The 21,394-nt window shown below is 58.2% G+C and overlaps 3 protein-coding genes across 8 annotated transcripts in view; 2 read left to right on the top strand and 1 right to left on the bottom strand.

The window, feature by feature from the left end:
* On the top strand, positions 1-507 carry RNF224 (ring finger protein 224). Its single transcript, XM_018917513.3, has one exon. It carries the CDS (start codon positions 1-3, stop codon positions 505-507), a length of 507 nt encoding a protein of 168 aa, XP_018773058.3.
* Positions 508-3,951: 3,444 nt separating this feature from the next.
* On the top strand, positions 3,952-7,656 carry LRRC26 (leucine rich repeat containing 26). The gene is given in 3 exon segments (XM_009093652.4): positions 3,952-4,287; positions 4,289-4,955; positions 5,871-7,656. Coding segments are annotated over 3 exon segments (1,263 nt in total). The 3' UTR covers positions 6,131-7,656.
* Positions 6,639-21,394, bottom strand: part of GRIN1 (glutamate ionotropic receptor NMDA type subunit 1) — a 40,052-nt gene continuing 25,296 nt past the window's right edge. For 2 of the 6 annotated variants that reach the window (XM_050981052.1, XM_050981053.1), the window contains 4 exons: positions 19,822-19,931; positions 18,682-18,827; positions 15,978-16,088; positions 6,639-10,144 (listed from right to left, as the gene is read on the bottom strand). In XM_050981052.1, the coding sequence (XP_050837009.1) occupies positions 10,076-10,144; positions 15,978-16,088; positions 18,682-18,827; positions 19,822-19,931 (436 nt within the window). In that variant the 3' untranslated portion in view covers positions 6,639-10,075. Of the gene's footprint in view, positions 10,145-12,437; positions 13,229-15,950; positions 16,426-18,681; positions 18,828-19,821; positions 19,932-21,394 lie in introns of those variants that run through there. The other 4 variants (XM_050981054.1, XM_050981055.1, XM_050981050.1 and 1 more) reach the window with 3 other exon arrangements.

The raw sequence follows: 21,394 nt of genomic DNA, 5'->3' as shown, positions 1-21,394 counted from the left end.
ATGTCCCAGGCCGCTGGCAGCCCCTGGGCAGAGGACTCGGGGCCGCGTGTCGGGGCGCACTCGCGCACCCCCAGCCGGGGCAGCCAGCGCGTCGAGTGCATCATCTGCTACTCCTCCTACGACCTGGGCGTGCGGCTGCCGCGGCGCCTCTACTGCGGCCACACCTTCTGCCAGGCGTGCCTGAAGTGCCTGGACGGAGTCAGCAACGAGCAACGCTGGATCCCGTGCCCGCAGTGCCGCCAGAACACGCCCACGCCGCGCGGAGGGGTCACCATGCTCGACCTGGACCTGGCCACCTTCCTGGCCGTCAAGGCTGACAAGGAGCAGCCGCGGGGGGCCGGCAGGAGCCCGGCCGCGCTGCCCGCCAAGGGCCCGGGCAAGGAGCCGGCGGTGACCCAGCAACCGGCGGGGCTGTGCCCGGAGCCGGGGCCCCCGGCGCTGCTGCCCCGGCGCGGCTGCTGCCGGCTGTGCCTGTGCTGCGGCGTCACCGCGGCCTTCGAGAGCTGAGCCGGGGGCCGGCCTGGGGCTGCTTCTGGGACCTTTCCCGTGCCTCAGACCAACTGTGGACCGCAGTGCTGGGGCTGTGCCGGCAGCCTAGGAAGGGCTTCAGCCTGGGCAGGGCTTTCCTGTCCATCCTGTCGGGATTTGGGGTGCAGCAGCAGGGGATCCGGATGCTACCACCCCCTCATCCTGCCCATCTGCCCTGCTGATGACCCAGAAACCTAGTCCAGTCATCACAGATGTTCCCTGGCCCCTAAACACAGCCTGGCTCATGCTCTGTTCCCCCGAGCATGTGGCTCTGCAGCAAGGACAGCGGCACCGAGCACCGCCTGGCAGGGGACAGGGGCCCAGCACAGCGATGCCATGGGGTGTGTCCAGCACCCTGAGAGCTCCAGGTCTATTAAAGACGCTTTGGTCCCGCTGGGCTGCACATCCTGGTCCTGTTTGCTGGCAATCCTGGCCCAGGGCAAGCCCTGCCTGTGGCGGGTGGGGGAGAAGTGACCTGCCCTGCTGGGTTGCTGTGCTGGGAGTGTTTGCTCTGCTGGCCGTCTGCATCAAAAGTTTTGGCATTGGGATAGTAGGATGGTTGAAATCGAGGTTGACAGAGTTGTTAGGAAACGTTGGATGTTGCTCTGCTGTGGGAGGAGATCTGAGCTCAAGAAGCTCCTGCTTGGCCTCATGCTCAGTGGTTCATGCCAGGTTTGGCTTTTCCTGCCGGACCCTTTCCTCACACACACACACTGCTGCTGTTTTTCCAGCTGTGCCCTGCTGCCTGCATGGCTTTCCCTGCCTGACTCCACACCAGGGTGCAAGGACAAGAGCCCAGGCAGCTGGTCTGGGTTAACAGGGGCCAAACAGGAAGCACTGGGCTGCATAGGGTGATACTGAAACAGCTCTTGGCCAGGGCTTGGTGTTGCCTGGGCAGCTTTTACAGTTCTTCCTCAGGGATCATTTTCTGCATCTGTTTTCCATGTGGTTTATGAGTTCTTGCAAAACCCCAACACCAGGAACCCCTCAGGGCTCAGCAACAGACCCCAGCCTGTGCCTCTCTGGGGCTGGCAGGGACCTTGTGTCTCTTGGGCAGTCCTGGTGCTTGGATATTCCCTGTGCTGGGGCCAGGGCTGCAGCCAGAGAATTCCATCAGCCGTGGACAGCACCCACCCCTGCACAGAGCTCATGCACAATTCTGCCACTTGGTGTCACCTGCCATAAAATAGTCCCAGCTGAGAAGTTCCCAGAAGAGCAAACCTGGGGTGCCCCAGGGCAGATGGTTCAGAAATTCCATGTGAGTCCTGCCTTGGACCTTTAATTACCTGTGAATGTGCGAGAAATTAAAGCCTTCAAGGAATGGATAAGAGCTATCACTGAGTGCTAATGCACTTCCCCCTCTATCTCCGTTTCTCCCCAAAGACTCAACAGTGGTGCTGGGAAGAGTGCAGGAAGGGCCCATCCCTCCCTGCAGAGGGGCCAGCAGCTCTGTGCTCAGCCCAGCACCTTTGGGTCCCGCAGTGCTAGGTGACCAAACCCATGGCTGTCTGTCCCACGCCCCATGGCCCTGCTTCCTCGCCTGCCCCCAGCACCAGAGCCACTCCGGGGGGCTTGGCCCTTGCTTCCTTCCTCTGTGGATGTCCCCCTGCTCCCAGCCAGCCCCTGAAGGAGGGTATCATCCCTTCCATCACTCTGGGAATGCTTTTGGCCCACTGGCTGCACACCCTGATTTGGCCCTTGGGAAGAGCAGGGGCCAGTGCCCAGTGTTGTGCCCTGGGGGCTCCTCCCCTGGCACAGGCACCCGAGCTGGCCTGGCTGTGCCCTGGGGACTCCTCCCCTGGCACAGGCACCCGAGCTGGCCTGGCAGAGCAGCTGCTCAGAGCAGCCTGTCCTGCCACATTCCATGTGGAGCCCAGAACCTCAGGAAGGGCCATCGTGGAGGGGGAGCAGGGCACCGGTGGGCACTGCTCTGGCTGGAGACAGGGGCCTGGGCTCCTCCTGCGTGGTTCTGGGTGCCCATGCTCCAGGAAGGGGCAGTGCCAGGGACCCCGGCACTGGCAGCAGGTGGAAAAGGGCAGTGGTGGCACTGTTGGGGTTCAGGACCCCACATGTCCCCAATCTGCCATGGCAACAGGGTGCAGCCAGTGGGTGGAGAACAGGAGTGGGGCCAGGCATGAGCATGGGATGATGTCTGGCCATGTCCCTGACAGGGAGAGCTCTCCTGCCACATGCCATCAGGGTGACAGCAAGGGGCTTCCAGAGGAGCTGAGTTTTCAGGCTTTTCAGCCTCCTGGGCTCTTTGTGCACAAAAGCTGGAAATGACCTTGCTTTTAATAGTGGCTTGAGTTATTTTTGGCATGAATGCTGCACTTCTCACCTGATTCCAGATGGATGCAGGGAGTGGGCAATGAGGGTCCTGGGGAGGAAGAGCATTTTGGGACAGGAATCCATCAAAATTCAAGACTCCATATAGCCTGTGGCTGTGGATGGGATGAGCTGGGGCTGCAGTTTCACGTGGCAGTGGGTTTGTGCCCTTGCCCTGGGGCTGGTCTGGGCTGGAGGATTCCTCTGAATTATTTCCAGATGGGGATTAATGCAGCAAAGCAAGTTTGCTGCAGGACAGATAAACAAACCAAAGCTCCTCGGGATGCTATTAATAAACCCTCTGCCTGCTGCTTCTGTCCCTGATTTGGGAACATCCTGGCCTCGGCCTGGGGTGCAACCGTGCCCTGCTTTGCTGCCTATCCAGCCCCTTGGCCATGGGGCAGAGGGACAGGGATTCCTCTGGCACCATGGCCACTGGGGTCCTGATGGGTGTGATGGGGACAGTATCTCTGCTCTGGGCCCCCCCTCTGGCTGTCAGTGGGATGAGGTGCTGCCAGCCACGTCCTTTGGTTCCCCAGTCCCCACTGAGCTCTGCCAAGGGCAGTGGCACTGAGAGGTGACAGCAGCCCAGCCTTCAGCAGCCAGGCTTTGGGTGGCTTTGGAGCAGAGTGGGTGTAAACAGGGTGGAGGCAGACTTTGAGCCCTATGGAACTGGCACTGCCATGCTGGGGGGAGGGCAAACCAGTTTTGGGTGGCTACAGCCCAGCAAGGTCACCTTTGCCATGCTTCTCACTGGGGGCTCCTGTGTCACCCTGCGTGTGCACATGGGCATGTTCCACTTCTGGGAAGGAGGAAGGTGCCCATGGGATGTAATCCCAGCCCTCCTCATGCTGGCATGGCTGGTGGTCTCCTGCAAGGCAGACAGGGCTTGGGCAAGGGCTGGGCTCAGCAGGGTGGGCCATGGTTCCCAGCACAGCTCCCCACTGAGGACCCCTGGGCATGGTGGGACAGCACAAAAGATGGGCTAAGACCTGCAGATGATATGTTTTTGTCCCAGTTATGTTCTTTCCTGGTAACTCAGCCACTTATGGGGGTCCTGGGCTCATACACCCCTCTGTACCTGGCTGTTGAGGCAGCATGCCCATGGGGGATGCCCCTGGGGAGGATAAAGGCTTAGAGATGGATCTGGATTTGCTGATTTCCAGCTCTCCAGCCAGCACCACACACAAGCAGTTAATCCCAGACCACGCAGAGCTGGCTGCTTACCTGGCTGGAGCGGTGCCTGCTGGAGGGAGGGACGTGGGCACGGTTCCACACCTTGCAGGGCAAGCATCATTGCAAAAATATTTGCTGAAAAAAGTGCAGCTCCACCCCGAGGAAAACCGGGTCCGGGAGCAGAGCCCCATCCAGGTTTGCAGCCGGGTGAGCAGGGGAATGAATGCGAGCGGCTGCCGGGAGCGGAGCGACACCTCCAGCCAGCGCTGCCCGACACCTCCAGCCCGCGCCGCCGGGCTCGGCCCAGCCCCAGGGCGAGGCGTGGGGCTCTAGGGAGCCTGTCCGTGGGGGCAGGGAGCCCTCTGTGCCCTGGGGGGCAGCCATGGGCTGCCGGAGGCTCCCCGGCCCCGTGCTGGCCCTGCTGCTGCTCCTGCGCCCGCCGCCTTCGGCCGCCTGCCCGGCCGCCTGCCGCTGCTCCCCGGGAGAGGCGGACTGCAGCGAGCGGGGCCTCCTCGGGGTGCCCTGGAGCCTCTCGGCCAACACAAGCGCCCTGTGGCTCGGCTACAATTTCATCACCGTGCTGGGACCCCGCTCCTTCCCCCCGCTGCCGGGGCTGCGGCTGCTCGGCCTGGCCCACAATCGCCTGGAGCTGATACACCCGCAGGCGCTGCTGGGGCTCGGGGCGCTGCAGGAGCTGGACCTCAGCCACAACCACCTCAGCGTGCTCACCCCCGACACCTTCCTGCCCCTCACCAGCCTGGCCACGCTCAACCTGGGCAGCAACAGGCTGGGGCAGCTGGAGCCCGGGGTGCCGGGCGCCTTGCCCCAGCTCCGGGCACTTCTCCTGCAGGACAACCCCTGGGTGTGCAGCTGCAGCATCCTGCCCCTCTGGCGCTGGCTCAGCCACAACAGGGAGAAAGTGCGAGGTGAGTGCCCAGAGCTCTGTGTTCCCAAGCCCCCTGCCCACTCCATGCTGGCTGGTCACCCTTCCAGGGCTGAGGCAGACCCAGCACCCTGGCTACCAGCTGGCTGGAGGCTTGGGTGGGCAGTGCCCTTGGGGTGAGGTACCCCAGAAGCTGGCCTTAGGTCATGCCAGTTCCTGTGTCTGCTTGGGTGGATACACCACTGGGTCTCAGTTGGTGCCCACATTTTGGTTCCGGTCAGCAGCAGGGATTGCCTGGAAAGAAGGGCTGTGCCATGTCCCAGGGACAGGCACCCAGTGATGGCCCCAGCAGCAGCACCAGTCCTGCCACATGTCACCTGGGGGAGCAAGTGGAGCCCGTGTGTCAGGGTGCACATTGCTGCTGGTCCATCCAGGATGCAGTGCTTTCAGCCCCTTTCCCAAAGCCTTCAGCAATCTGCTTCTGATCCTGCGTTTCTTCCCCTACGAGCCCCAGTGAAAGACAGCTCTGCCAGCAAAGTCTCTCCCACCACTGCTGCCCCCTCCTGCTTGCTTCCAGCTTGGTTGTGTGATTGCACTTGTTCTGGCTGGGACCTTCTGTGCCATCTCCAGGCTGTCTGCTCACTGCTCCCTACCTCTTTTGGGAGCCAGTCCCTCCCCTTTGCCTGTCCCTCCTACCCTCCTGCCCAAATCCATCTTCCTATGCCCCCTCCAGCACTATGCCTACCTCCCATCCCACCCCATCCCACCCCACTCAGGTGACTCCTGAACCTCCCCGTTCCCCTTCTTTGTACCCTGACACAGGTGATGTTGGTGATGCTGGCCCCTGTTCTCTTGCCCTGGTGCCATCTGTCCCATGCAGACCTACCATCCCCCTGTCCTCGGCCCCTGCCTTTCCCAGCTGCCCAGTGTTCCCTCCAGCACCACTTCTCTCTTCCAGAGAAGAGTTTGCTCCGCTGCAGAGCTCCAGAGCAGCTGAACAAGTATCCGATCATGGCCTTTGGGGACGAGTCCTTCAGGCAGTGCCAGGACACCTCACTGTCCCCCCAGCAATACATCTCCTCCTTCATCATTGGGCCCTTCTCCTTCATGGCCAGCATCTTCTTCTGCACCTTCCTGGGCTCCCTGGTCGTGTTCTACCACAGCCTGCGCCGGGACTCCCACTGCTGGAGGAGACCCCGCGTCTGCAGGGTGCACTGAGGGGCCCAGCCAGGCCCTGCCCTGGCCAGCCTGGGCTCCATCCCTGCCCTTCTCCAGCTCCCTGCACCCACCTGCTGCAAACCCGATCCTGTGGAGTAGCCAGAGGGAGTTCTGTTCCTGGAGTCGCTCTGGGTTCTCTCAGAGTCCTCCAAGATGGTGCTGAGCTGCCTCTGCCAGGGGGGAGCAGCCTTCAGCTCGGCTCCCTGCAGGGCACAGGCTGACCAAAAGTGCTCTCAGTGCTTTGGGAGGCTCCCCAAGGCCACCCTCAGATCTGCATATCCCCTTCCTGGGGGCATCCAGGTGGTCCTTCTCGCCTTGTCCTGCCCCCAGTGCTGCCCCATCCCTCAGTGTGCATTTAGGGTGCCCCATGTGCCTCACTGTGCCTTTAGGTGCAGCCTGGGAATCCCTGTGTGCATCCCAGGACACACCACATTCCTCTTGGTGCCTTTCAGGCCACCTCAGGAGTCACCATTTGCCTTTTGGTGCAGCCCAGGAGCCTTTGTGTGCCTTTCCGTTTGCTCCTTGGGCCTTTTGGTGCCCCCTGCACCCTCTGACTGCCTTCAGTGACCCCAGCAGCCTCAGTGCTTTTTTTTCCTGTGCCCTCAGAACTCCTTGAGTTGGCTTTTCCTCCACCTAAGTGCCATGTTTGTCTTTTGTGTCCTGGCAGGCATTGTTTTCCTTTTAGGGTACCCCAGAGCTGTCTGTGTGCCTTTTGGTGCACCTGAAGATCTCTAGGTGGTTTGGAGCATTCCAAAGCCTCCATGGGGCTGTCAGACCATGCTAGGCCTGTCAGAGTGCTGCCCAAGGACAGGGCTGGTTGCAAAAAGCTCCTTTTGATTTTTTTTTTTTTTCTGTTGAGTCAGGAATGCTGGTGCTGAGACGGCTCAGCCAACAACCAAGGTCTAGGGTGAGGCTGAAGTTTGGGGTGAGGGCCAGGAAGAGCTGCCACTGCTGTGTTTGGGCAGAGCAGCTGCCAAAGGATGGGGGAGGCTACAGTGGTTTCTCCCTCAATAACTTTACCCCAGGCTACAGCTCATCCCCAGCCAAGGGGTGGGGTTAGCTCAGTGCTGGGAGTGGGGACAAACAAGCCCTTTACAGGGGCCCTTTACAGCAGCCTTGGCTGCTGCCTCACCCCCATCACCCACAAATAGGGGCTGGGGCTGCCCCTGCACCTCCCTGCCCTGCTCCCTCCTCTTTCCTGTAGAAATGCTGCTGGAAGTGCTCCATGAGTGTGCTGGGAGATGGCCTGGAAGGATCTGGAGCTGATCTCCACAAGAAAGCCACAAGCTGAGGTGACAGAAACACCTTTCAAGGAGAAACAAGAGCCCTTTTTGGCCTGACCTCTTACCCACTGCAAGATGATCAGAGCCACAATGAGATGCTGTGACCACCAGCCTTGTCCACTCCATCTCCTGCCCATGCAAGAGCTGGGACCTGCCAAGGCTGTGGCAGGAGTCAGTGCATCTTCAGCGGGCTCTTGGCAAGGGTTCAGTGAATCACACATGAATAAACCAGGCATCACCTCAGTGGAGGCTTGCTCCTGTTTTTACTTTTAAGAGCGAAGCCAGCCCCGTGTGCTGCCACATGGCCAGATCCCTGCTTCCTCCCTGCTGTGGGGCAGGGGGCTGGCAGGGAGCTGCTGGAGGCAGCAGCTGCTCCAGTGCTGCCAGCCCTGCACCTGGGAGGGCTGCAGGACCTCTGCTGGGATCGCCGTCTTGCCCGTCCCAGGAGCAATCCCAGCTCTCCCAGACCCTCTCTAGAGAGGGCTCAGTTATTTCCAGGAAGGCCTGGGCTTCCCATTTGAAGGTAAGACCTTGTTTGCCACCCTGCACGGCCACCTGACCCCTGCTCCTTCCCTCAGACCATCCTGAGGCTCAGCCCCCATGGAGGCTGGGCTGGACGTCTCAGCACAAGGGGAAGATGCTGTGGATGGGTGATGTTCCTTCAGTTCAGCCTTGGGTGACCTTCCTATTTTGGAGATCCCTTGATGGATCTCCCTGTGGATGGGCTGATGTGTGGGGACTTCCCCAGTGCCCTCATCCCTGCAGTCCATCCCCTGTTCCCAAAGGCTGGCTCCCAGGAGATGGAGCCTGCAGTGGCAGGGGACAGTTTTCCCCAGGATGGAGGTGGGACAGGGCCAGCTATCATGGTGCTGGTGTTTGCACAGCTCCATGCTGCCCCCGTCCCCTCGCTGCAGGGCCTGTGCACCAGCCTGGCTGTGCAGGCTCTCTGTCACCTGAGTATCCCAGGATGGGGATGCCCTTTCCCTCTCAGTCTCCTCTATAGCCCCTGGCCTTTCTCCCTCCTGGTTTCTCCATCCCTTCCTGTCCCTGTTTGTCCACTGTTTGCAGACCCTGCCGCAGGGTTGGGTGAGGCTCTGATTCACCACAGGGCTCCCCGCCAGCTTTGCCAGAAGTCAGAGACAGAAAGAGGCACACGGCTCTGGAATAAACCACTTCATGATCCAGTCTAGACTTTACTGAGCTCTTGCAAAAACTTGGTATTAATGTAACACTGACGTATAAAGTGGAATGGGTCCAATTTCTCAGCTGGAGCTAGATGAACATGATGGAGCCACAGCAGTCGGTGGGACGATGCTCACAGACCTCAGCTGCCATGTGAAATCCTGCCTGCGGGGCTGCTGCCCGGGGGGGCAGCCTGGGGCCGGGGGAAGGCAGTCCGTGCCGCCGGGGCTGGTTACCACGCTGCAGGTGGGCGTTCCGACTGGCAGGAGACGCTGCTCAGCCCCGCTGCCCACGGGGAGGCTGCTCGGGGTGGCCGTGTGGGCCCGAAGGGACGACGGTGCGGGGAGGGAAGAGGTCAGCCTGGCCCGTTCGGTTCCTTCTCCCGAGCTGGGGTCTGCTTTCCACGTCTCCGGGTTCAGGCAGACGGAGCGCCGTGAGCTGGGGCCGCAGGGCTGCCGCGGGAGCTGCTGGCAAGCTTGAACCGCAGGTGAGGGTGGCAGGGGAGCCGCCAGCGCTGGCCGTGGTGCCCCGGCGGTGCAGACAGGCTGGGGGGCCGCTGCAGCAGCGCACCGAGCCGGGACCAGCCAGCAGCATCTCTCCTTGCATTGCTGGTGCTGAGGCAGTGTGGAGCTGGGGTAGAGGTCAGTGCAACCATCCAGAGCCATTTCCCGTGGAGAATTCCTGGCCAGGAGAGCTGCTGTGTGAGTGCTACATGCTGGCCGTGGCCAGGTCCCGGGGATATTTCTGTGCAGGAGAGGTGGGAGCCGGGATCTCGGCTGGCAGCACTCCACGGCCCCGGAGTACCGCGAGTAGCTCAGGGGCGAGGGCTGCAGGGAGGGAGCTCTCCTGCTGCTGCCGGACCACGGACGGGACGATGCGGGGGAGGGGAAGAGGGTCCATCTCCGGCAAGGAGCAGAGCACACATCTTCCAGCCCCTGCGGCAGACGGGAGGGTCACTCGGCACAGCAGGAACATGTGCCCAACCTGCCACACCAGGAGCTGGCTGCTCCAGCTGCGCAGGACCGTAGAGCCCTCTAGGTGGTGAGAGATGCGAAGCACATGTCTGAGGGGCTGTGTGTGCTCAGAAGGCTGCAACCTGTAAGGTCAAGCACGTGCCTGTGGTCTGGCACCAGCCCTTCCTTGCTACTGTGGGAAAGCAGGCACTGTGTGCCTTCTGCAGTCCTTTCCCCTTGCACGGAGCCAGTCAGTGGCAATTCTGATCATTGTGGCACTGTTTGGAAGCAATTATCTCTGTACAGTGAAGTCCAAACCTTGTCCTGGTTCTGCCGTGCTTCCTGGGGTACGAGCATGGCAGCAGGCCTAGGAAGGGAGGGAGATATACAATGGAGTCACTGTGTATGGATGAAGGATGCTTTCCTCCCATCTCACCCAGAAGAACCCATCAGTGTCCCTTGAAAGACAGTCCTGGCTGTGCCTTCCTACTGTGTTGGGCAAGGACTGATGGCCCTCGGGGAGAAGGTCACACCACAGTGCTGACTGAGGGGTCGGAGAGGTTGAGCTGGCCGGTGATGTCGGTGGGGTGATACTGCTGCAACACACAAATAGACAGACAAAGAGAAAGGAGTGTTAGGCAGTTCTGGCACTTGTCCCCGCTGCCACTTCTATCCCATGTGTCCCTACAGGATATCTCTTGGGGGTGAAGCAACGCCCTGAAAGCTGCTGCTGGCTGAGGTCCCCTTCCCAGTGCCATCCACACTTGTGCAGAGGTCATTGCAGACTCTCTCCAGGCACCCTGGAGCTGGGCAGAGGGGACACCCAGGAGCGTAGTGCAGCTTCTGCAGAGCGTGGCTGCCACGTCACCTGCTGAGCCAGGCCCTCTCTGCTCTGGGAGGGCTACAAAACAAAGCCTGTGACTCATCAGCCCAGCCCACGCCTGAACCTGTGTTTGGAGGGTCTGGCTGGGTTTTGGCACCTCTCTGGTGCCAGATCAAGCTGTGCTTCGAGGCCAGGGCATTTCACCTCCTTGCTTGAATGACCCTGCTGTGACTATCCTTTCATGCAGGTGAGTTGTGGGGTGTGGTTGGTTTGTGATAAAGTGTGGCGTTGATTGCTAATGTGAAAATACGATCTGTGTTGGGGACGTGGTCTGGATTTGGGGTCCTGAGCTCCTTGCAGGTGGGGAGGCTTAGCATGGGAGAGGCCATGGGAGAGCCCTCCTCTGCTGCAGTCCCATCAGCAAGCAGGGGGCAGAGCAGAAATTCCCATCAATGGGCAAGAAAAAATGTCCTTCCTCCCCAGGCAGGAATTTACAGTGGGGCAGTTATTTCCTCCCTTCCTCCTTCCAAACTCCCCTCCTCTCCTGGCTCCACTCTTCAAACTCCACACCCTCAGCTGGAAGCTCTGTCCAGCCCTGCTGTGTGCTGGAGCCTCCTGTGCTGCTCTCTGGGGTCCTAATCCGGTGCCAGGGCAGGAAAGGGTCTCTGTGGCTCTCATGTACAGTAGCACAGATCCTCTCCAGTGACACTTTCCCAGCCCTTGCACCACCCTGCCCAGGAGGGCTGACGTTTTGAGGGGCTCCAGGTGGGCTCCTCGGTGGCGGATTTCACCTGCCCTGCTTTGGTCGATGGTGGCCGTGGTCTTTCCGGCAGCTCTGGCACTGTGGTTACCCTGTGTGCTGCACACCCTGCCTCCTGCCACCCCCCAAGCCTTGCAGGGGCTCCTTTGGGCTGCCCTGCCCAGCCTGGATTTGTGCTTCCTGGGACCCCCTGGTGGGAGCAGCTGGGGCAGGGTCGGGAGCCAGCGCGCTCCCATCTCCAGTGCCAAGCCAGGACATGCTGACACCCAGGGAGCCTCTCAGGGGATCACCCTGCCACTTAGGGCACTGGCTAAGATTCCAATGGAGCCTCTGGGAATTCCTGGCCATAGCCTTGCCTTGCTAAGGGGCAACAGCTCGGCCATCGCCCGTTGGCACAGAGAGTGGCCAGGACCATCCTGATGTTACTCTGCTGCCCTGGGGGGAGCTTTTTGTGGCTATTCAGCAGCCCACCAAAAAACACCCCTCTCTCCCGAAATCGGGTGCAGCCACCCCCTCCTCCTGAAAAATTTGGATTCCAGCTAAATGCAGTGTTTCCACGGCAGAGCTGCCGGGAGGTGTGTGCTTGTGGGATGGGGCTTGACTCTGGCAGGGAGGACAGGTGACTGGGAAAGGGGAGAGGCTATGACTCACTGGTGGAGGAGAAGGAGGAACTGGAGATACAAAAATGAAAGGGTAGAAGAAAGGTCCTTTGTTAAACATCCTGCCTGATGTGAGGGGGGTGGAAGAAGCGGAGTGTGCCTGTGTTAGTGCGTGTGCCTTGGTGCACGTGTGCATGTGACTGCTGCGGTGGTGTAGCAGGGCAGGCTGGGGCCTTCTGGCCTCTCTGCACAGCTCTGGGGGTGGGAAATGCTAAAACAACCAAGTGAAATGGGCAATCTGGCCCGAAAAATTAAAATACAAGAGCATGGCTTTTGATTTGAAAGCATATCTCCTCCAATCACAGAGTTATCACAGGGTAACATTCTCATTTACTTTTTTTTTTGTGTGTAAAGTTCATGCATGCAATTTTTAATAATAAAAATTAAAATTAAAATAAAAAAGGAAAAGAAAAAAAAAGCAAGAAAACGGTCATATCAAAACTATGTTAAAGTAGGACTAATGCTAGAAGCACATATCAGTAATTTAAGGTAAATTACGTTACAGGGATGGTGCAATAATCCCCAAACCAAACATTATAAAGCCAAGAAATTAATCAATATTAACCGTAGAAGAGACTCAAACATGTTAAGGTATGGAAGTGAAGTGAAGGCACCAAAAACTTTGAATGACAACCAGGAAGAAAATATAGACAAGAACTTAATGTCTTTAAAAATGACTTCAACCTAACTGGGCTCATATGGTAGTCCCTGGCTAGTGGAAGATTTTCTGGAAGAATTTTAGCTTGTTGTTGTGGGATTTTTCCATTAAAAATTAGGATTCCAGCTAAATGCGATCTTGCTGTAGAAAATATCAACTTCCCTTTAGGAAAAAAAAAAAAAAAAGTTGTCTTTGACCTACTTTTGGTTCTTTTGGGCCAAAAACTAGGCTCTTTCTCAGCCAAGAAGCGTTTGGCTTTGGGACAGCTGATCCTTCACTGAAAAGGTGACCTTTTCCAGGAAGCCCCTCGGTTGTCGCCCAGCTCTGGCACCATCCCCACGGCGGGGCGGTGCCGTGGGCCGTGTGTCACTGCTGTGTCACGGGGGCTGGGGCTGGCAGTGTGGCTCTGCGGGGGCTGGCGATGCGGGGGGCTAAGGGACCTGTGCACCTCGATCGTGTCTGTACGCAATGTGCCGGCTCGGAGGTGTCTGTGTGGTTTATGCGTCTCACATGGCGTCTGTGGGGTTGCAGTATCGTGGGTGGCTGCGATGGATGGACACGTCAGCTCTGCCAGTGCTACTCGAGTTGCAGGAGCTGCCTATGGGGAACACATGCATCTCCTCCTGGGGCGGTGGGGATGATGTGCCGCGGAGAGGCTGTGCAGCTCGGGTGATGGTGGGCGCTAGGACGTTCAGAGTGGGGTGGAAGCTTCCCAGGGCTGTCTTGGCTCCATGGTGCCAGCCTGTCTCTCTGGCACTCCTGAGGGACCATTCTGCAGGGCTGCAGAGCAGAATCCATTTTTAAAACTCCCGACAACGGAAAGGAAAGAAGCAAGGCCGCCAGGTCTGCGTCTTTCGCTCGCTAGCCAGGAGAGCCCGCGGGGCTGGGGTCAGCCTGGCCTTCCAGCCCCAAGGGCTCTCCAGCCTTGTCCATCTAAGACCTGGTGTGGGCCCGCAGCTCTGCTGAGCATTATGAAAGAGAGCACCTCACTGCTTTCTCGTCTTTACAAGGACCCCAGGCAACGTGCCCCAGCATGCTACGGACTCATGGGGCCTTCCAGCAGGAGGGTGTTGGGGTCTCTGAGCCAGGGCTGCTGCATGGAAGTGGAGGTCACCAAGCACAGGCTGTGACATGAGCTGGTGGCAGCACCCCACTCCTGCTGGCTGCTCACCCTGCAGAGCAACCAGCAGGTCTGCCCAACATCACCACAAAGCTCGCTCCACCACGGACCTCCTGCCATAGCTGCTAGCCTCCAAGTTGGACATGCTGGCTTGGATGTTCACCCCATTGGCCTGTTCTTGACCCAGCTAGCCCACTTCCCTGGGGAACGTGTCCTGGGACCCTGTCCATGGCACCCTGTGGCAGGCAGAGCATTGTGGCAGGCTTCAGAGCAGTGGGGAATAATTGACCATGAAGTACCCCCAGAGTGGGGACCATGTTCTGGGATGGCTGGGGTCATCTCCCTCCTCAATTTGCCCATGAACAATGTACCAAGAAGAGCATGACTGGGACCCAAACATGGTGAGCCCTGTGTTGTGCTGGACCCCAAGGAAGGGGAGAGAACAGCTCCATTGCCCATCCATGGGACCTGTGGTGCAGCTAGGCACTGTGCCTGGTCAGCTCAGGGCATTGGGGCAGAGAGGGCTGTGGGCTGGGTGGTGTAGGATGGATGCCACACCATGGAGCAGGATCAGGATGATTCCCTGAAGAAGGAGCAATGTGGGGGTTACCAGGGGTGCCACACACCAGCTGCCCCATGTTTCCTGGGTTGTCCCCTCTCCTCTGCTCACCGGTGGCACTGGTTCCCCCAGGTGCCCAGGGCACCATCATGTTGCTGCTCTCCCAGGGCAGGACTCCTTGGTTTCCTAATCGTGGAGTAGTTCAAACACAACAGAACATGGGGGTCTACTCAGCACATTCAGATCTTTCTGCATATTTTTTTCCCCTCTATTTTTTCTACATTCTACTTGTCCCTCCTCCTCACTCTTGCACCACCCCCTGCACCACCCATCCCATCTCTGTCTCCTCTGCCCCGGTCATGGCTCAGGCCACAAAGACACACCCTGTGACCTCCCTGCAGAGCTGCCCAGGGGGTGCAGCAGTGGGGAGAGGGGACCCCAGACACGGGGGCATTACTGGGACAAGGTGCCACCCGGGACCACAGAAGGAGATGACAGGGATGCCCATCTTCCCTGGGGGTACACATGATGAGTGGGAAGAGTGTGGGTGTTCCCCCCGTGACTTCCAGGCTTCGAGGTGACAGTGAGAAGCACTTTGTGTGACATGGTGGCAAGCGAGCCCAGCCGAGGGCTCAGCTGTCCCCAGGGCCTCGTTCCAGGGGTGCTCCAGGAGCTTCTTGGTATGGAGCCTGCGCTGGTGTCAAGGGCAGCCTCCTCCATTTCTCACACACAGCCGTGGCCCCGAGACCCCCTGCGATACCACATGCTGTCCCCGAGGCGCCCAAGCCTGCGGCCGGGGACGGGCCACCCTGCCACGGGGGCCACATCTCCCCGCGCTGCCACCGACCCCCCGTCCCCGCTGCGCCTCGGGCAGCCTGGCGGGGACCTGCTCTGAGCAACCCCGGCACAAAGCCGCCGGTCGCCCCGGGGAGGGGATCTTGGCAAGCCCGGCGCGCCAGGAGGTCGGGCAGCAAAACGCAGCGGGCGCTGCCACACGAGACAACAGAGTAGCCACAGTGCAGAGTGTCATACAACAGACGGCGACATGCAGAGGGACACGGCTCAGTCCGACAGACCAACAGCCCAACCTGACGCTGAAGTGTCTGAAGCTCCAGCACGAGCAGACACATTTGCACATTTGGAAACAGCTGGCTTTAGAGGCAGCAATTTGGAAATTTTCTCTGGTTATGTGAGAGCAGCGGAAAACACAAGTTTGAACCAAGGCTGGGTCTTTAACAACCTCCTCTTTGGAGCCTTTTCGTCTCTTTTCTAGAGCTGCATTACTGCTGATGATAACCAGAGACAGCTGTCACTCCTGTGCGAGGACTATTCCGAATGCTAATTGTCACAAACAAAAATCACATGTAGAGAGTGTGACACGCATGGCTCTTGGTGAGGTGACACAGTGCCCAAATTAAATCGGGGTGATTGTTTTTAGGCATACAATGACAAACAGGTACAGGAACACTTAGGAACAGAAAAAAAAAAAAAAAAGAAAAAATGTCATCAGTTTCAAGAGGTCAGCACCGGTAAGGTGAGCAAAGCACAGAGAGGAACATCAGAAATCATCCAGGCAAAAAGAAAACAAAAAAACAAAACAAAAACTCAGTTGCATCTCCCAACTCATCACAGGACTCCAAGCCACCTCCTGCCTGCCCTCCAGGATCCCAGCATCCTTTCAGGTACACGGGATGACTGACTCACTGACTGACTGACTGACTGACTGGTGACGAACATGAGCTATGCATGTACACTGGCAGCTTCGGGATGGGTGTGTGGCAGTCGATGGGATGGCAGAAGAGAGAAAGAGAGAGAAAGAGAGAGGGCAGAATTGTTCTTCTTCCTCTTACCGTATCCTTGGAGGACCTACGTCTCTTGAAGCTGGAGGCCAGGGTGGAGGTGATGGACCTAAAAGTGGCTTTCTTTTTAGGGTCAGGTTCTGCTCTACCACTTTTTCTATCCTAAAATGAATATGTATAAGTAATTAGATCTCTACTGTGTTGTTGGAAACTCTAAATCTATTTGAATACTGCCCCGTGTCATGGCCTTCATTTAGGTGAGAATGCTACTGGAGGTGTTCTGCCACTCCCAGTCCTCCAAGGGCCTCCGTGACCCAGGGCTACGGCACAGCCACCACACTGCTACAGCTACGGGGGGGCCGGCCTCGCGTCTGGAGAGCTGGGAACCCCTCTGGGAGGCAGCCCTGCTCTCCTGGTGTCTGCAGTCAGGCTGGCACAGCTGACCTCGCTTCCTGGGGATGCTCTGCCTGGCGCCCTGCCCCTCGCTTCCACCGCTAGCCTGGCTGGACCGAGACGTGAGATGCTGCACCTACCACTAAAAAAAAAAAAGTGCTCAGGGCCTTTTCTGAGGCTGAATCCTAGTGCCACAAGAGAGAGAGAGGACTGCATTGAAAGAGAAGTCATTGTATGAATATTCTGTAAAAAAAAATGTGTTCAAAAATTCAAATGATGCAGTTGTGCAAAGCCGAACGTGGTTGTTGGTGGTTTGGTTTGTTTTCCAAAGTAAAACAGGCTAAAAAACAAAAAGGAAACTGGAAGAAAAAGAAAAGTGAAAAAAAAAAATACAAAGGAAAAGAAAGGGAGGAAGCAAAGCGTTAGTGCCATGATGTCGTCGGGTCGGGATGAACTCAAAGAGAAACAGAACTGAAAAATGTAGGCGTTGGAGTTAGCGAGTCGGACCTGGTTGGCGCAGGCTGGGAGCACCAGCCGCCATGGTGCGGGGGCCGCGGGCCGGGGGGCCCGGCCGCGCTCGGCGCCGGGCGCTGGCAACGAGTCCTCCCCAATTGCTTTGGTGCCAATGAGTGTGACCTTTCCGACGGGGGACGGAGTGACCAGGTCTGGCTCTGCTACCGCACGGGGGTAACCAAAATGTATCCCGCTGGTGCGTAGAGCATGCTCGGGGATACATTTGCTCCTCCTTCTCAGTTCTCTCTTTTGCGGACATGCACAAACGGAAAGGAAAGCAAGATGAATGGAATGAAATGTCTTTTTCTTCCATGGCATCTCAGGAAATAGCCATGGCAAAACTGTGATCCCAAAAACCATTATTTTTGTTTGTTTGTTTTAACAAATAAATCTTTCCACTTGCCTACCTTCTAGCAATGTACCAGATACTAGTGCTCTGACGTTTCCTCCTGTGGAAAAGTCTTACAATGTCAAACGGCTCTTTACCATGAGGCTGTTTACCCCCACAGGGCAGCATGCTTTGCTCACAGTCCCACAGACTCTGCCCAAGGACCCAGTGCAGTATTTTCTAGAAGGTTGGCAAGTGAAAAATGGCAGTGCGACTAGTGTGCTCTGTCCCAGCAGCCTTAACCCCCTCGGCGCTGCTGCTTTTTGGAAGCAAAGGAAAAAAAAGGAAAAAAAGGAGAAAAAAAATTGAGAAATGGCTTTTCCGAGACTCTTTCCGGTGAACTGAACCCAGCGAGCTCTCAGGATGCAGCAGCCTGGCCTCGTGCTCCCCTCGCTGCTCTCGGGCAGCCCACCCGCAGCCCCAGCCAGCGCTGCTCCCCAGGGCCCCGCCGGGCTCCTTGGGGCTCCCCGAGCCTCCTTCTCTCTCTTTGCCTTGCTGGCTCTGCTCTGGGCAGCAGTGTGCTTTAGCCACCTAAAGGAGCTCTCGCTCTGTGAACGCCGCTGTGTTTCCCCAAGGGAAAAACCAGCCTGGGCAACTCAGACAGAGCCTCCAGCTGCCCTACACTGGGCTCAGGGGCACTGTGGGGCTAGGCCCCAAAAGCAGCAGGGGAAAGGAATTGTGAGGCTGGTGGCCCACAGACGTGCCCATGGCTCAGTGTCACTGCCAGGCACCTCTGACCCTCCTGGGCTTCCCTGCCTGAGCGGCACAGAGATGTTCCAGCAGCAGGAGAAGCCTGGGAGAGCAACAGCCCCATAAAAGGAGACCAAGGGACGCTTGGCACTGACAGGGACTGGCACTGCTGGCTCCTGTGTGGGGAGATGTCCTTGTCTCCAAAGGACAAGAGCACGCACCACCTCTTTTTGGAGTTGGTCCTGGGTATAGCAAGGGCTACCATGCTGCTGCAGAGCAGGCAAGGAAGGGGAGGTGATGGAAACTATCCCTGGAGCATTCCTCTACCTGAGCGCCGGGCAGGGATGGTCAGTGGCAGCAGGCTAACCTTCCCATCTGCTGGTGAGCGTGGCTGGAGCCGGGCTGCAGGGCAGAACCTGCAAGGAGCCGTGCTGGCACTGCCTGCTCAGCCAGGGCAAGGTGTGGCTCTGGAACGTGGTCCCCAGCAGAGCAAAGTCCCCATCCTGAGCTCCACTGGGGGTGTTTGGGCCAGGCCTCTGCCCTGTTGGAGCTTTGCTGGGAAAGACAGCATCGGGCAGGGGCAGCTCCCAGGGAAAAGGCAGGGACACTACCCTTCAGCTTAACAGGCACTGAGTTAACCCAGCTGGAGCTACGGGGGTGGGGTGGGGGACAGAGGGCCCCATGCTAATCCGCAGCTCTGCATTCACTGATTTGGTGAAGGAATGGAAAACGCACCTGGTGGAGATTTGCTCTAAAAACGGTTTGTCCTACCTGCAGGTTTTTCCTCCACACATTAACGGCCGCAAACGCCAGCTGCATCTGCTTCCTCCGCGCGTCCTTATGCCTTTTGTAAGCTATCTCTATGAATATTAAAAATATCCCGGCAACAATACCTCCAGCCACCAGCATAAACACACCTGAAATAAGCAGGAAAGTTACAGGGGGCAGTGGAATTGCAACATGACCCCTCATTTCTTCTGCATCATGCTCAGCGATGGGAGAATCTGCCAACCCGGGGTCCCCCCGCCATCCCCCCACAGTCCTGGAGGGCTGGGAGGGCAACACAGCCTGGGCATCTGAGGGGTGTCACTGCCAGCTCTGGGGGGGCACAGCGCACTGAACTGCAGCGCTGATGAGGACAGGCACGGCAAGCCCCAGAGCACACCCCATCCCCAGGACCTTGGGGCCATTTGCACCAGAACCCAGCCCTGGTGCTTATCATGAAGCACAGCCATGCACAGAGCTCTGTGCTGTCCTTGGATGCCTGCAACCCTTGGGGCTGACATTTCTGGAGTGGTGTCTGAGGAGATGGAGCAAAATACCCCTTTTCTCCATTGTAACTGGCCAGCAGTGCTGGTGCAGATGGGGTCCCATCCCACACCCCTCATCCCTCATCACTGCATCGTCTGGCTGTAGGACCAGCAGCACCACCTCAGTGCAAAGGGAGAGCTTGTCTCAGGGTTCTCACAGTCTTTGCAAGATGAAAACCCCTCTCTATCAGTTATCCTTGTTCTGGCCCTGCCCAGGGCTTCTCGGGACTGGGGGGCTGCCCCTGGCCTCCAGCTCCCTCCTGCAGCAGGGCTCTCACTCGCCTCCCCTGAGGCGCTGTTCTCCTCTCTGCACTGGTGCCAGCTCTGATGGCACTGTGACAGCCACAGTTTGGCCAGGGCAGAGGGAGGGGAGCCATGCTCACACCACAGCCCCATTGGCAAGAGGGGCACCCAGGGAAGGTGGGGGAAGCTTTGTGGAACTGTTCTGAGCAAGGTGGGAATGGGGCCCACCTCAGCAGCCTCCCAGCACTAGGAAAGCATAAACCCAGAGATTTGGCCTGAGAGGAGAACCCCAGGGAGGATGTCTCGAGCAAAAGCAGGCTACCCAGTGAAGGGGGAGAAAGAGGTTTGCAGAACAAACCTGCCATATTTTCAAAGGTGAGTGTTGCTGGGGCATTGCTACGGGAATCACACTCTTGATACCTCACCCAAGTCTTGTCCAAATCCTCCATGAAGCCGTTCTCGTGAGACCTGCAAGAACAAGGAGACAGGACAGTGTAGTCACTGGGGACCAGCCACAGGCAGCTGGGGCACACACTCTTTGTGCCTTCATGCCCTCCATCCTAGGGCTCTGGGCTTGCCTGCACCTCCTGGCACAGGAACCAGGGATGTGCTGGCTGTGTGTGTGCACCTTTGCACAGGGGTGTGTGGGCTGTCTGCAGGGGCTGCCAGCACTGCGTGGGAACACACAGCAGAGTGCTGTGAGCAGGCACCCACAGCTCCCCACTGCCCCTACAGCAGCTCTGGGGTAGTGCCTGCTGCCAAAAGAGCCACTTGTAAGCCATGGGGAAGGTGTGCTGCCAAGGAAGGATGGAGCTGTCAGCGCTCCAAGTGCTCTTGGAGAAGGCTGCAGGGAGTGGACATGAACCACGTCTACCAGTTCCCTCCTGCACGGTTCCTCTGCTGCCAGGGCCACTTGGAGCCCAGGCAATGATGGACCCCAGTCCTTTCTGGTGACCCCCAGCACCCTCTAGGCCAGGGCACTGCTGCCTGGAAGCTCCCTGCAGTGCACAGTGAGGGCTGGGACACCCCAGCAGCTTGGTGTCACAGCTCAGTGTCACAGCTCAGAGTCACAGCTCAGTGTCACAGCTCAGTCACAGCTCAGTGTCACAGCCTGGGAGGACACAAGCTATGTCCTCACAGTACCTGTGTGAACAGCTGGTGGGGATGGAGTGGGCACAGAGCACACACCCCACCAACAGGCTCCCTGCATTTTCCTCCCTATTGTTCCTGGTACACCCCCACCACCTTCCTGGGCCATCTGTAACCCTGGGCTTCCCCACCCTCTCCCAGGAGGATACTGAGGACTCCTGTAGCCTCTTCAGGCTTCTCACATGGTGGTCCCAAGTCCCATCTATCCTGCTGCCACCCCTCACCATGTTAAGATCATCCCACACAGGGTCCATGGCTCCCTGGGTCTTGCCCATCTTCCATATCCTGACCATTTTCCCTCAGGCCTTTCACCTCTGCATCTTGGGCAGGACCCTTGTGGCTCCTGACCGTGTCTCTCGTAAAAGGAATCTCCCAGGACTCCCTCCCTTCACTTGCTCCTTCCCTGATGCCTGTTTTTCCACCATGACATTTCTCTGTCTGCAACGAGCGTGGCATTGCCAAAGTAATACAAGGAAATCCCTTTTCACCCATAATATCAGGCTGACTGTGACACCCCACACTGCAGGTTAGTGCTGCTGTAAAAGCCTTGGACTCAGACATATCCCTGTGTAACAGGAGTAGCCAGAGATGAAATAAAAGAGCCCTGCATGACCAAACCAGGGCAATGCAATGCCGTGGGACAGGCTGAGCCTGAGGGAGGAGCGGGGCGATGGCAGCACCCACACCCTGCTCACACAGACCTGCTGGACGGCCCTGCTGCTCTCTGCCCGCTTTGCCTACGGCCCTGACCCTGCTCCCTGCCCTGCTCTGCCCTCCCTCCA

Source organism: Serinus canaria, chromosome 17 (assembly GCF_022539315.1).
Source record: "Serinus canaria isolate serCan28SL12 chromosome 17, serCan2020, whole genome shotgun sequence".
Lineage (NCBI taxonomy): Eukaryota > Metazoa > Chordata > Aves > Passeriformes > Fringillidae > Serinus > Serinus canaria.
This window is presented reverse-complemented; position numbering and strand designations above follow the sequence as displayed.